A 12,851-nucleotide genomic window follows, 5' to 3' on the forward strand; every position below is an offset into this window, starting at 1 on the left:
AGATGTTGTGTTCGAGGAAGATAAGAGCTAGAGCTGGACAGAAAAACTACAGAACGTTAATACTGGGAATATTTTCACTGTGCATCAATCTAACACATGGAATAATGTTTCCAGTACCAACGAAAATCAAGGCAATACCGGGCAAAATTCACCATCAACTCCTTCAACTCCAGCCACGACATCATCCTCAGATTCCTCAACTCCAAAAAAATATAGATCTCTACAAGAAATCTATGATGAAACAAGAGAGGAGGTAGGGCTTTGTTTTCTCTCCATCGAAGAACTAGTCTCCTATGAAGATGCTGCAAGAAACGTGAATTGGAGATTTGCAATGGAACAAGAAATTCAATCCATAGAGCAGAACAGAACCTGGGAGCTAGTAGATCTACCGACGAGTCACAAAGCAATTGGTTTGAAATGGATTTACAAACTAAAGAAGAATCCGAAAGGTGAAATAATAAAGCACAAAGCGAGGCTCGTAGCAAAAGGGTATGCGCAGAAGTTTGGAATCGATTATAGTGAGGTGTTTGCACCTGTGGCTCGACTTAAAACAGTGAAATTGGTGCTAGCTTTTGCTGCCAGCAAGATGTGGAAAATTCACCATATGGACGTCAAAACGGCGTTTTTAAACGGTGAACTTGAAGAGGAAGTATATGTAGCACAGCCCGAAGGTTTCAGCAGTAAAGAATATCCGCATAAAGTCTTAAAACTTCACAAGGCTTTATACGGATTAAAACAAGCACCGAGGGCATGGTACTCCAAACTCGACAAATGTCTGAAATCTCTTGGTTTTACGAAATGTCCTCAAGAACATGCATTGTATAAGAAAGATCAAGGTGATAATGCTATGATAGTTGGTGTTTATGTTGATGATTTGATCTTGACAGGTTCCAATCAGCTTGTCATTAATCAATTTAAGCAAGAAATGCAATGCAAGTTCGAGATGAGTGACTTGGGTTTACTTAGCTACTATCTTGGCATCGAGGTAAAACAAAATCAAAGAGAAATCACTCTTTGTCAAACTGCATATGCTAAGAAAATCCTAGAAAAGCTTGGAATGGGGGAGTGCAACCCTCGTCAAATTCCAATGGAACCGAGAACCAAAATGAGTAAGTTTGGAAATGGAGAGCCTCCAGTTGATGAAACACAATATAGAAGCGTCATTGGGAGTCTGAGATATTTGGTGCATACTCGACCTGATCTTGCCTATTCTGTTGGAGTCATGAGCAGATATATGGAAACTCCAAACACATCACACTTGACTACAGTAAAGCAAATTCTCAGGTATGTGAGGGGAACTTTGAATTATGGTTGTGTATACCAGAAAGGACAGCCAAGCCTAGAGCTTGTTGGTTTTAGCGATAGTGATATGGCAGGCGACATCGACGATCAAAGAGCACTACTAGAGTAATTTATTTCTTAGGAAATAATCCCATAACATGGGTGTCTCAAAAGCAAAAAATAGTGGCTCTTTCATCTTGTAAAGCTGAATATATAGCAGCTACTGCAGGAACTTGTCAAGGAGTTTGGCTTGGAAGAGTACTGAGTAATATCAGTAATGAGAAGGAGATTGCCACAATGAAAATCGACAACAAATCTGCAATAGCACTAGCAAGGAATCCAGTTTATCATGACAGAAGTAAGCATATCGATACCCGTTATCATTTTATTTGAGAATGCTTACAGAATGGAGACATTAAATTGGAGCATGTGAAGACAGAGTTACAGCTTGCAGATATGTTAACAAAACCACTCGCAAGACAGAGGTTTGCAGAACTACGTGAAAAGATTAGAGTGGAAGACATTACAATGTTTGGATAACAAGTTTAGGGGAGTGTTTGTTAGTAGTTTAAACTTGTTACCGTTAGTTTTAATTACTGTTGATATTTTTATATATTTTGTAAATAGGAAAATAAGTGTGATCTGCAGAATTTTTCTGTTAGAGCATTTGTAGGAGTCTTTTTCTAATTGTTGACCATTTAATTATACTGGAGGAAATATGGGAGCACGTAGCCAAAAGCTTCCTATTTTCTAGTTTTGTTTATTGAGTTTTCATATATAAAAATGGTGCCTGGTCTGTGTTAATGATCACCACCACAAAAAAAGTGAAATTAATTGTGTTGTTCTCTTGATTATTTTTCCAATTTGATCTTCAAGAGGAAGGTTGACCGAACGATAGGGTCTGAGGCCTAAAGCCTAGCAAAAAAATCGGAACATTCCAGAGAAAAAACTCCCTCTATGTGAATTGGCAATAGATGTAGCCTTCCACTATAGACAACCAAAAGCCGACCTTGAAACACATTATGAGAATTAGGGAGAAAGAGAAACAGCAAGGAACTAAAGCTTCCAAATTGAAGAAGAGAGGATAAGAATTGTGATTGCAAAAACAGATCAGCCCAAAATAAAGGGAAGCCTTAGAGTCAATCTGATAGGAGTAGATGTAACAGCAGCAACAATAGTGCAGGTAGTTCGACTCTTGGACATCTTTGTCGGGTGTTTTAGCTTAATAAACCCTTGCGAGTCACTACCGTTGATCTCAATGCTCTTCTTCATCAGTACTGGAGGAGGCTACCAAACTCGGAAACCTACATAGATACCAACAAGAACTACTAAACAACATCAAAAAGTAAATACAAAAAAGAGAAGATAAAACTGCAACTAAAGATTTCTCTCTATAAAAGCATTGTTACGGAGAAAGGACCAGAGTCTTACATTTACAACCCCACCCAACAACAAGGAAGAAGAACCAAAGTCCGACTGGGAAAAAATAGGACTTTCCCTATTTAGAGGGGGCAAAGGAAGACTGACCAAGCAGTAGGGACAAAAGTCTAAAGCCTAGCAAAAGAACCAAAGCTTTTTAGAAAAAAAGTCTCTCTATATAAATTGGCTTTGTTTTTCTTTGTAATTTAGATGAACTCAATCAGAAGACATAAATCCATTTTAATAATTAGTGCCTAAAAATATTCAAAGGCTATAATGCCCCTATGCAAAGTCATGAACTTCAAAGGTCCTACCACTCAAAATCAAGCCACAGTCTCCACTATGTAGAGCCATGAGCTCTGAAAGCCTTAGTGTCTAAAATAAGGGCATAACACCCATCTTGAGGAGCCATGAGCTTTGACCTTTGATGTCTAAGACCACAAGATAAATCCCTAGATCCCTACTTGTAGAGTCACAAGTTTTTAAATTTAAAGGGATAGGATCTGTAACAGCCCGAAAACCGATACCCTGCCGTAACGGCTCCAAACTGTTCGGCGCTAGGATCCAGATCGGCTTAAGGCCGCCGGGACCCGTAGCAAGCCAAACATACATACTATTACCTGGTCAAATCCCATACATGATTAAAACTTAACCATAAAAACATGAAAACTGGACATCTGTTGAACCCAAACCTAACCTGTGCATGTATCCTGACATGAAACACACTTCATAAAATCATATAATCATAAAACCTCCACTGGAGTCCTCATCATATACTCCAATGGGGTAACATTACATGCCTCAAGTTTGGTTCTCAACTCAACATAAAACATAAACATAACCATGCATTAACAGGGACTAACCAGTCTATAGGGCCAAGCACAACTAATCCATAAACATTAACTCTACTATCAGTTACATACATTATCTCAATTTACATTACATCAACTTATATTACATGTCCACTTCTAAAATACTAAACATAAGCATAATCTAAGCTATTACAACATGCATATCTGAACCTTGACTTTACCCTGCAGCCTCTGGGCTCTGACTTAAACCTGCAACACTGGGGTTAGGGGAAAGGGGTGAGCTAAAAAGCCCAGTGAGTAGAAACAGGAAAAACCATTCATTAATTACATGCTTTCATGAAATGCGTCATAACACAAGTAAATCACATAACTTTCTCTGGTCCGTCTCGGGGTTCATGCAGATAACTATTCCCCACGGAGTGTTTTCTGAGAGTACTCTTGAATTGCTAGCATCTTTACTCTCAAGGATCGGACATGACCCCAAAAATCCCTCTGTCGGTGCCCGGCTCCCCAAAGAAGCTCACAGGACTAACATAGACATAACATGGTGTCTGGTCCACAGAGAGCTCACATGGACTTTCCTACAGGTACTCGTCCGGCTCTCAAAGGACTTAGACAAGACTCAATGACAGATATGGGCTATTGGAGTCGCCTTGGTCCAAACCTACCTCAGCATCAACATGAAATAATGCAATGCAACATATTCGTGAACTAGTGCAATCAACCTACTATACATAATCATGATGCATGCTCATGCTTTAGGCATTAGAATTTCTTAAAATAAACATTAAGTTTAGTTCTACTCACATCCTGGCAGACGCCGACTGACTCTGCACCTGCTAGCACTAATGGCCTCCTCGGTCTCTCGGGTCCGATCCTACACAGGTGGACTCGAATGAGGTGCCAAACACATTCTAACAACTCATAAACAACTCCCCAAAAACCTCTCTAAACATCACTTAAACATGCATGGAAAATACCCAAGAAACGGCTGGACAGGGCACTTTCGGCGGCACCTTCGGCGGCCGAAAGTCCCTTCCAGAGACGAAACTCGGGTAGGTTCGGCGGCAGGTTCGGCGGCCGAAACCCTAGGACAGAAACGAAAGTCCCTCCTTCGGGGGCACATTCGGCAGCCTAAAGACTGCCTCCCATGCAGGTTCGGCGGCCGAAACTCCTTTCGGCGGCCGAACCTGGTCCCCTCTGGACGACAGGTCCGATTCTGCCAAGCCAAAAACCAACTCAAAACACCCCAAATCCTTACATACTCTCTCCCAAACATGCATACTCACTCCCACATGCATAAAGGAGCATAAACTAACATAAACTCCTCAACACAAACATCACATAACATACATTGGGTATAAAACCCACATAAACCTAAACATGCATATCTACCCATACTCAACCATCAAAAACTTCATAAAACTTCATGAAAACACTAGGGAGACAAGGATCTACACTTACCTCTTGAAGATCGAGGGTGGTGCGACCCCTAACTCGGAGGTGTGGAGAATCCAAGCTCCAAAAGCTCCAAGCTCCCAAAACTCCTTTTAAAGCTTTAAATCTTCAAACACAAGGGTAGAAATCATGAAAAACTTGAGAGATGGGTAGAGAAAACACGAAAACGACCAAAGGAAGGCATAAACTCACCTGAGCTCGAGAATGGGGAGAAAACTCACCCATTTCCGATCTGAGGGCCCTTTATAGGTGGCCTGGTCAAAGACCTTCGGCAGCCTAATGTGCCCCCTAAACTCATGCATGTTCGGCGGCCGAACTTGACTTTCGGCGGCCGAACCTTAGCTCGTTCAAACAAGACTTTCGGAGGCCAAAGGCGCTCCCGAAGCATTCCCATGTTCGGCGGCCGAACTTCACTTTCGGCGGCCGAACCTGGTGAATGCCTCCTTGGTCTTTTCTCTTCAAAACTCAATTCTTTTTCATTTAAAACCATGAGATCAGTAAAGACATTTGAGAAAACACATTTTACCCCTTCTAGAGAGATCCAACACCCTAGATTCCGCCGGAAGGCAGGAATCCCGATGCCGGATTCTAGCCGGGTATTACATTCTACCCCCCTTACAAAAACATTCGTCCCCGAATGTTAAAACAACAAACACAAGCATACAATCAAGCAAGCGAATCCTAGAGCTTCTCTCCAAAGAGAGACACCAAACGCTGGAGTAAGAACTCCCAGGTTCCTAAACTCCACAAGCTTCTGCTGCGCTACTCTGATCCTTCTCTATCTTCCTCCTTCTCTGCTCTTCCTCTTCTCTTCTCATCTTTACTAACTGGCTTCTTCTCACCACTAACCCAAAACTAACTCTAACTCTCACAGGTAGTACCCGAATTTCAGATCTATCTTGGAAAAACAAACAGCCCCTACTAGCTGTCCCAATAGATCATCCATCCTACATGGGAATACCTGCCCTTGGTAGTGACCTTGTTTAACCGCTTACAGTTGTTACAAAGTCTCAAGGATTCATCCTTCGTTTCCCACAACCATACTGGAACAATCCAGAGTGAGGTACTAGGTCGGACAAAACCCCTTGTCTACCAAGTCTCGCCTCTACTCTACTGTTACCTCTCTCTATGCAGGCGCCATCCTATAGGGAAGGGTAGAAATGGTTCTGCGTCCAGACACCACTCCTATACCAAACTCTAACTCCCTGACAGATGGTAAACCTGACAACTTGCCTGGGAAGACATCTAAGAATTCTCTCTAACAACTGGCACTGAGGCTGGTTCCCTGACCTGACTGCTAAACTCTCATACAAGAGCTAGAACCCTCTGACAATTCCTCCTACGTACCCTACGAGCCTGACAGGCTGACATCAAACTTCTAGGCAACCTACACTATCCCCTCAAAAGACTACCTCTGATCCATCCTGTCCTCTGAACCTGGCCACCTAGTCTCTACGGACCAAGGTAGCACCACAAGTAGAAACCCAATCCATTCCGAGAGTGACGTCTGAACATTCAAGTCCAAGACCTCAAAATCGGGTGGATGGATTCTACCCTCAGTTGACACCTGAACTGAACCGGCAGACTGACTCTGCCTCAGATGGATCACACTTGGGTCCACTGGCCCTGAGAGAACACTCTAGCCTAGAAGTTATCAACTCAACCTCTCGACGACTCTTTAGAGTAACTAAGGAAAGAGAAACACCAAGGTTCACAAAAACACACACATCAGAACATTCAAAAGTGAGCGTACCTGACACCACCATGTTTGATGTGCCTGCCTCCTGCTGAGCTTGGGTGAAGATCCGAGCTGAAGCTGACGGACCTTCTCCACGGAAACCTTCAGAAGAAAAGGCTGACCCTCTTCCTCTGCCTCGACCACTAGCCTGAAACACGGCTGGGGCTGCTGGCTGAGACTGAGCCAACCTGGGCACAGTGGGACACTCACGTGCTATGTGCCCCTCCTGTCCGCACCTGAAACAAGCTGTAGTCCCATAACGGCAGACTCCCTTGTGCGGCCTTCCGCACCTCAGGCATCTTGAACTGCCTGAGCCAGAGCTTGAGCCACCAAAACCCAAACTAGCCTTCAAATTCTGCCAAAACTTCTTCTTCGACTTTCTGAGGCCTCTCTTCCATTTCTTACCTCTCGTGGCAGCTGTACTCAGAGTGGAGGGATCAATCCCTCCTGAACCTGAGATCCTGGAATCCTGGGTTTGAGCATCCTCCTGAGAATCTCCCATGCCTTCCTCTGGCACTCTGATTCCCAAACTGACATCCCTTCTCCGAACCTCCAACTCTACTTCCCTCATACTAGCTGACATCCTTCTTGGAGCCATTCCTTCTCTGCTTGCATCAAAAGACCTCCTAGGGTCTCTTGATGTTCTCCATCTACTGACTCCCCACGACTGCGCTCTCGGCAGGGTAGGGGGAAAGGTGTCCATACCTTCCCTCTCTGACGAAACTCCTGTCGATTCCACAGATCGACGAGCACCCCACATCCTGACTCCTCTAAAGCACACACACAAGCATGCAAACAACATCAGCATCATACGGTCCATGTGGAAACACATGAACCTACATCATACATACATAGCATACATAACATGTCATACATCATAGCATTTATGCACATGCATGAAATCATGGCATATCACATCATCATAGCAAGACAGGACTCGACATCCTATCCTAGTGGACATGATTCTTCCTATTGTGCTTGCCCTTCTATGACCTCTAAACCAACCTCTTTCCGATGTGCAACACACCGTACTCTCGAGGCCCAAAGCTCTGATACCAACTGTAACAGCCCGGAAACCGATACCCTGCCGTAACGGCTCCAAACTGTTCGGCGCTAGGATCCAGATCGGCTTAAGGCCGCCGGGACCCGTAGCAAGCCAAACATACATACTATTACCTGGTCAAATCCCATACATGATTAAAACTTAACCATAAAAACATGAAAACTGGACATCTGTTGAACCCAAACCTAACCTGTGCATGTATCCTGACATGAAACACACTTCATAAAATCATATAATCATAAAACCTCCACTGGAGTCCTCATCATATACTCCAATGGGGTAACATTACATGCCTCAAGTTTGGTTCTCAACTCAACATAAAACATAAACATAACCATGCATTAACAGGGACTAACTAGTCTATAGGGCCAAGCACAACTAATCCATAAACATTAACTCTACTATCAGTTACATACATTATCTCAATTTACATTACATCAACTTATATTACATGTCCACTTCTAAAATACTAAACATAAGCATAATCTAAGCTATTACAACATGCATATCTGAACCTTGACTTTACCCTGCAGCCTCTGGGCTCTGACTTAAACCTGCAACACTGGGGTTAGGGGAAAGGGGTGAGCTAAAAAGCCCAGTGAGTAGAAACAAGAAAAACCATTCATTAATTACATGCTTTCATGAAATGCGTCATAACACAAGTAAATCACATAACTTTCTCTGGTCCGTCTCGGGGTTCATGCAGATAACTATTCCCCACGGAGTGTTTTCTGAGAGTACTCTTGAATTGCTAGCATCTTTACTCTCAAGGATCGGACATGACCCCAAAAATCCCTCTGTCGGTGCCCGGCTCCCCAAAGAAGCTCACAGGACTAACATAGACATAACATGGTGTCTGGTCCACAGAGAGCTCACATGGACTTTCCTACAGGTACTCGTCCGGCTCTCAAAGGACTTAGACAAGACTCAATGACAGATATGGGCTATTGGACTTAGACAAGACTCAATGACAGATATGGGCTATTGGAGTCGCCTTGGTCCAAACCTACCTCAGCATCAACATGAAATAATGCAATGCAACATATTCGTGAACTAGTGCAATCAACCTACTATACATAATCATGATGCATGCTCATGCTTTAGGCATTAGAATTTCTTAAAATAAACATTAAGTTTAGTTCTACTCACATCCTGGCAGACGCCGACTGACTCTGCACCTGCTAGCACTAATGGCCTCCTCGGTCTCTCGGGTCCGATCCTACACAGGTGGACTCGAATGAGGTGCCAAACACATTCTAACAACTCATAAACAACTCCCCAAAAACCTCTCTAAACATCACTTAAACATGCATGGAAAATACCCAAGAAACGGCTGGACAGGGCACTTTCGGCGGCACCTTCGGCGGCCGAAAGTCCCTTCCAGAGACGAAACTCGGGTAGGTTCGGCGGCAGGTTCGGCGGCCGAAACCCTAGGACAGAAACGAAAGTCCCTCCTTCGGGGGCACATTCGGCAGCCTAAAGACTGCCTCCCATGCAGGTTCGGCGGCCGAAACTCCTTTCGGCGGCCGAACCTGGTCCCCTCTGGACGACAGGTCCGATTCTGCCAAGCCAAAAACCAACTCAAAACACCCCAAATCCTTACATACTCTCTCCCAAACATGCATACTCACTCCCACATGCATAAAGGAGCATAAACTAACATAAACTCCTCAACACAAACATCACATAACATACATTGGGTATAAAACCCACATAAACCTAAACATGCATATCTACCCATACTCAACCATCAAAAACTTCATAAAACTTCATGAAAACACTAGGGAAACAAGGATCTACACTTACCTCTTGAAGATCGAGGGTGGTGCGACCCCTAACTCGGAGGTGTGGAGAATCCAAGCTCCAAAAGCTCCAAGCTCCCAAAACTCCTTTTAAAGCTTTAAATCTTCAAACACAAGGGTAGAAATCATGAAAAACTTGAGAGATGGGTAGAGAAAACACGAAAATGACCAAAGGAAGGCATAAACTCACCTGAGCTCGAGAATGGGGAGAAAACTCACCCATTTCCGATCTGAGGGCCCTTTATAGGTGGCCTGGTCAAAGACCTTCGGCAGCCTAACGTGCCCCCTAAACTCATGCATGTTCGGCGGCCGAACTTGACTTTCGGCGGCCGAACCTTAGCTCGTTCAAACAAGACTTTCGGAGGCCAAAGGCGCTCCCGAAGCCTTCCCATGTTCGGCGGCCGAACTTCACTTTCGGCGGCCGAACCTGGTGAATGCCTCCTTGGTCTTTTCTCTTCAAAACTCAATTCTTTTTCATTTAAAACCATGAGATCAGTAAAGACATTTGAGAAAACACATTTTACCCCTTCTAGAGAGATCCAACACCCTAGATTCCGCCGGAAGGCAGGAATCCCGATGTCGGATTCTAGCCGGGTATTACAGGATCCATACTCACAAAGCTTTGTGTTCCCAAAACTAATAAGTAAATCATGAGTGGGATTCAATTTATTTGAATATAGGGAATGTGATCTAATCACATTCGTAAAAGCATGAAATGCATGGTGTGTACACATGCATGTTTATACATTATTGAAAATATATTGTGTTATACTTATCATGTCTTACAATCCTACCATGATTACTCCCATATCATTTTACTCTTAACAATTGTTGTGCAAACCTTGCAAAATAATTTAGCAAGGATCTCTTATATGATTGATCAACCTTGATGACTATCTACTTTCTTAATTCGACCTTAGGTTCATCAACTTGGCTTGTGCATATTGAATTGGATAATGGGGAGGGAAGGCAAATGATATAATCTAAAATAATTAATTTAAAAGCTCTCTCAAACAGAGAAAGGGAACTAAAAAGAAAGCTAGAAACCTCCAAAAACGACCTATTAAAGCTCTTGAGTCAAGGAGAGGAGTTGCAACTTGCAGTATACCATACTAAATCAATTGCCTTTATTTGTGGAATCAACCATGGAATATATTCTAACTACTTTTCTTATAAATAAAGGGGTAAGAAGGAAAAAAAATCTAATTTATATATTTTATAATATTACTACTCTAATTAACACAAAGCTAATCTTTTTAGTTATAAGTTGAGTTTCGAAGGATTCTCATCAAGATCTATTTTTACTGAGTTTTTAACGAATTTGTCCCTATGAAAGGTCCCAAAGCAAATATCTAATTATCAGACCCAGATTTGAAGTTGGATCTTTAAGGCTCACATTCTGTATTACTAACCATTTATTTAAATATTTAGCTATTGGTTCAATAATTTAATAAGATAGTGCAAGAAAAAACAAAGAGAAATCTAATTTTATAGAAAAAATAATTTAATAATATTATATGCTACAACTATATATATATATATATATATATATATATATATATATATATATATATATATATATATATATATATATATATAAAAGAAGATGTACAATCCACATTAAAAGTGAAAAGCAGTTGGAAATTGGAAACAATTGATGGGATTCTTTGCAAAAGATCCCCAGCAAATGAAATTTTCTCTTGCTAACTTGCTAGCACATGAAGGAAGACAGAACGAAGAAGAAGAGAAAAGTTGTCAATTGTGGTAATACCCAAAACAAGTAGATGAGACCACATGATCAAATGTAGACTCTCCCATAAAAAACTAATCAACACCCATATATTAATTTAATTGTTAGATATCACAATACTAATTAATTACATTCATCAATGGTCCTCAGGAATGCTCTCCAAAGCTGGCTTCCAACTACCATTGCTGCTTCCTACCGCTTCATGAATCCTCATCATCTCTCTCAACCTCACTGCCCTTGCCAATTGCTCTACACAAGACAACTTCAAATCCTTATTCCTCTGACTCAAGATTTGCTTCAACTCTTCTTTAGTCACCACAACCCTAATCCTCATACCTCCGCCGGTACTACCATTTTCTTTCTTATCTTCTTCACGTAATTTGAACTTCACCAGCTTCCTCTTCCTACTACTCTCAACTCGCCCACTGGCCTCCAACTCCATTCGTTGCTCATGGTGATGATTAATCTCATCATGAGAGACAACTTGGTTGCTTGTCAAGCAATTTCCCATGTCTGGATATGGAACCGAAAAGGGTATGCAGAGAAACGATGGATAAGATAAGAGGGAGAGAGGGGGAGAAACAGCAGAGTGAATCATAAATATATAGAGAGAAAATGAAGGAAACAGCACATGAAGAAGCGGTTATTACGCCGGGTATTTGGAACAAGGAAATGGGATTACTTAGCTACGGACAAATTTCAATGTCTATATTTTTTTCTTTTTGCTTTTTTTTTTTCTACCCATTTTTCTTGTTTTAATCGTCTATTCTTTTAGTTTAGATTAATATAAGGTTGTCTCTTGCTCCAGACAAAAGTGTTCCTTTCTTAAAATAACTCCAAGAATTTCTTTTCTTAAATGTTTTATTTTATAATTTTTAATCTGAAAATGTATTTGGATTAGTTCCATTGACAGCTTTCTCATTTTTTAGAAATAGGTCAATCATCAATTATTAGATTCTATATTTTTATAATTAATTTCATGAAGCTAAATTTCAATGTTATCAATACATAAATTAAACAAATTCTTATATTAATATAATATGCTACGAACACTTACCATTAAATTTTTAATTTATTCTTGTGTTTTAATTCATTGATAGTGAAATCATTTTTATAAATGAAAGATTTCAAGTTTAGATTTCGGTGAAAATCAATTGTATTATTTTATTTTTTTTTAATTTGTAATTATATGAATAAATGACAATATCTTTTTTATTTGGTATAACTAATTATTATTGGAATTCAACCTCAAGATATGATATTCTAAGTATGAGCACTAAGCCAAAATTAGATTGATATTATTTTTAATATACTTATCAATAATTTGGATTTACTCATTTTTACTTGAATATTAGTTCAAGAATTGCATTATAACGTAGAACTCATCACTCTAGGGGCGTAAATAAATTAAACTGTTCGTGAACCACTTGAAATTTTATTTAAAAAAAACTCGATTGATCTCAATTTAATTTCTAAATGATCCAAGTTGAAACTTAATTTTTAGACTCATTTAGTGAAAGAGTTAAGT

The 12,851-nt window shown here is 40.9% G+C and overlaps 1 protein-coding gene across 1 annotated transcript; it reads right to left on the reverse strand.

Annotated features, from left to right (window-relative positions):
- Window positions 1–11,229: 11,229 nt before the first annotated feature.
- On the reverse strand, window positions 11,230–11,978 carry LOC110628846. The gene has a single exon (XM_021775663.2). The coding sequence runs from the start codon at window positions 11,919–11,921 to the stop codon at window positions 11,460–11,462; it is 462 nt and encodes a 153-aa protein (XP_021631355.1). The 5' UTR covers window positions 11,922–11,978; the 3' UTR covers window positions 11,230–11,459.
- Window positions 11,979–12,851: the final 873 nt, after the last annotated feature.

This window comes from Manihot esculenta, chromosome 12 (genome assembly GCF_001659605.2).
Source record: "Manihot esculenta cultivar AM560-2 chromosome 12, M.esculenta_v8, whole genome shotgun sequence".
NCBI lineage: Eukaryota > Viridiplantae > Streptophyta > Magnoliopsida > Malpighiales > Euphorbiaceae > Manihot > Manihot esculenta.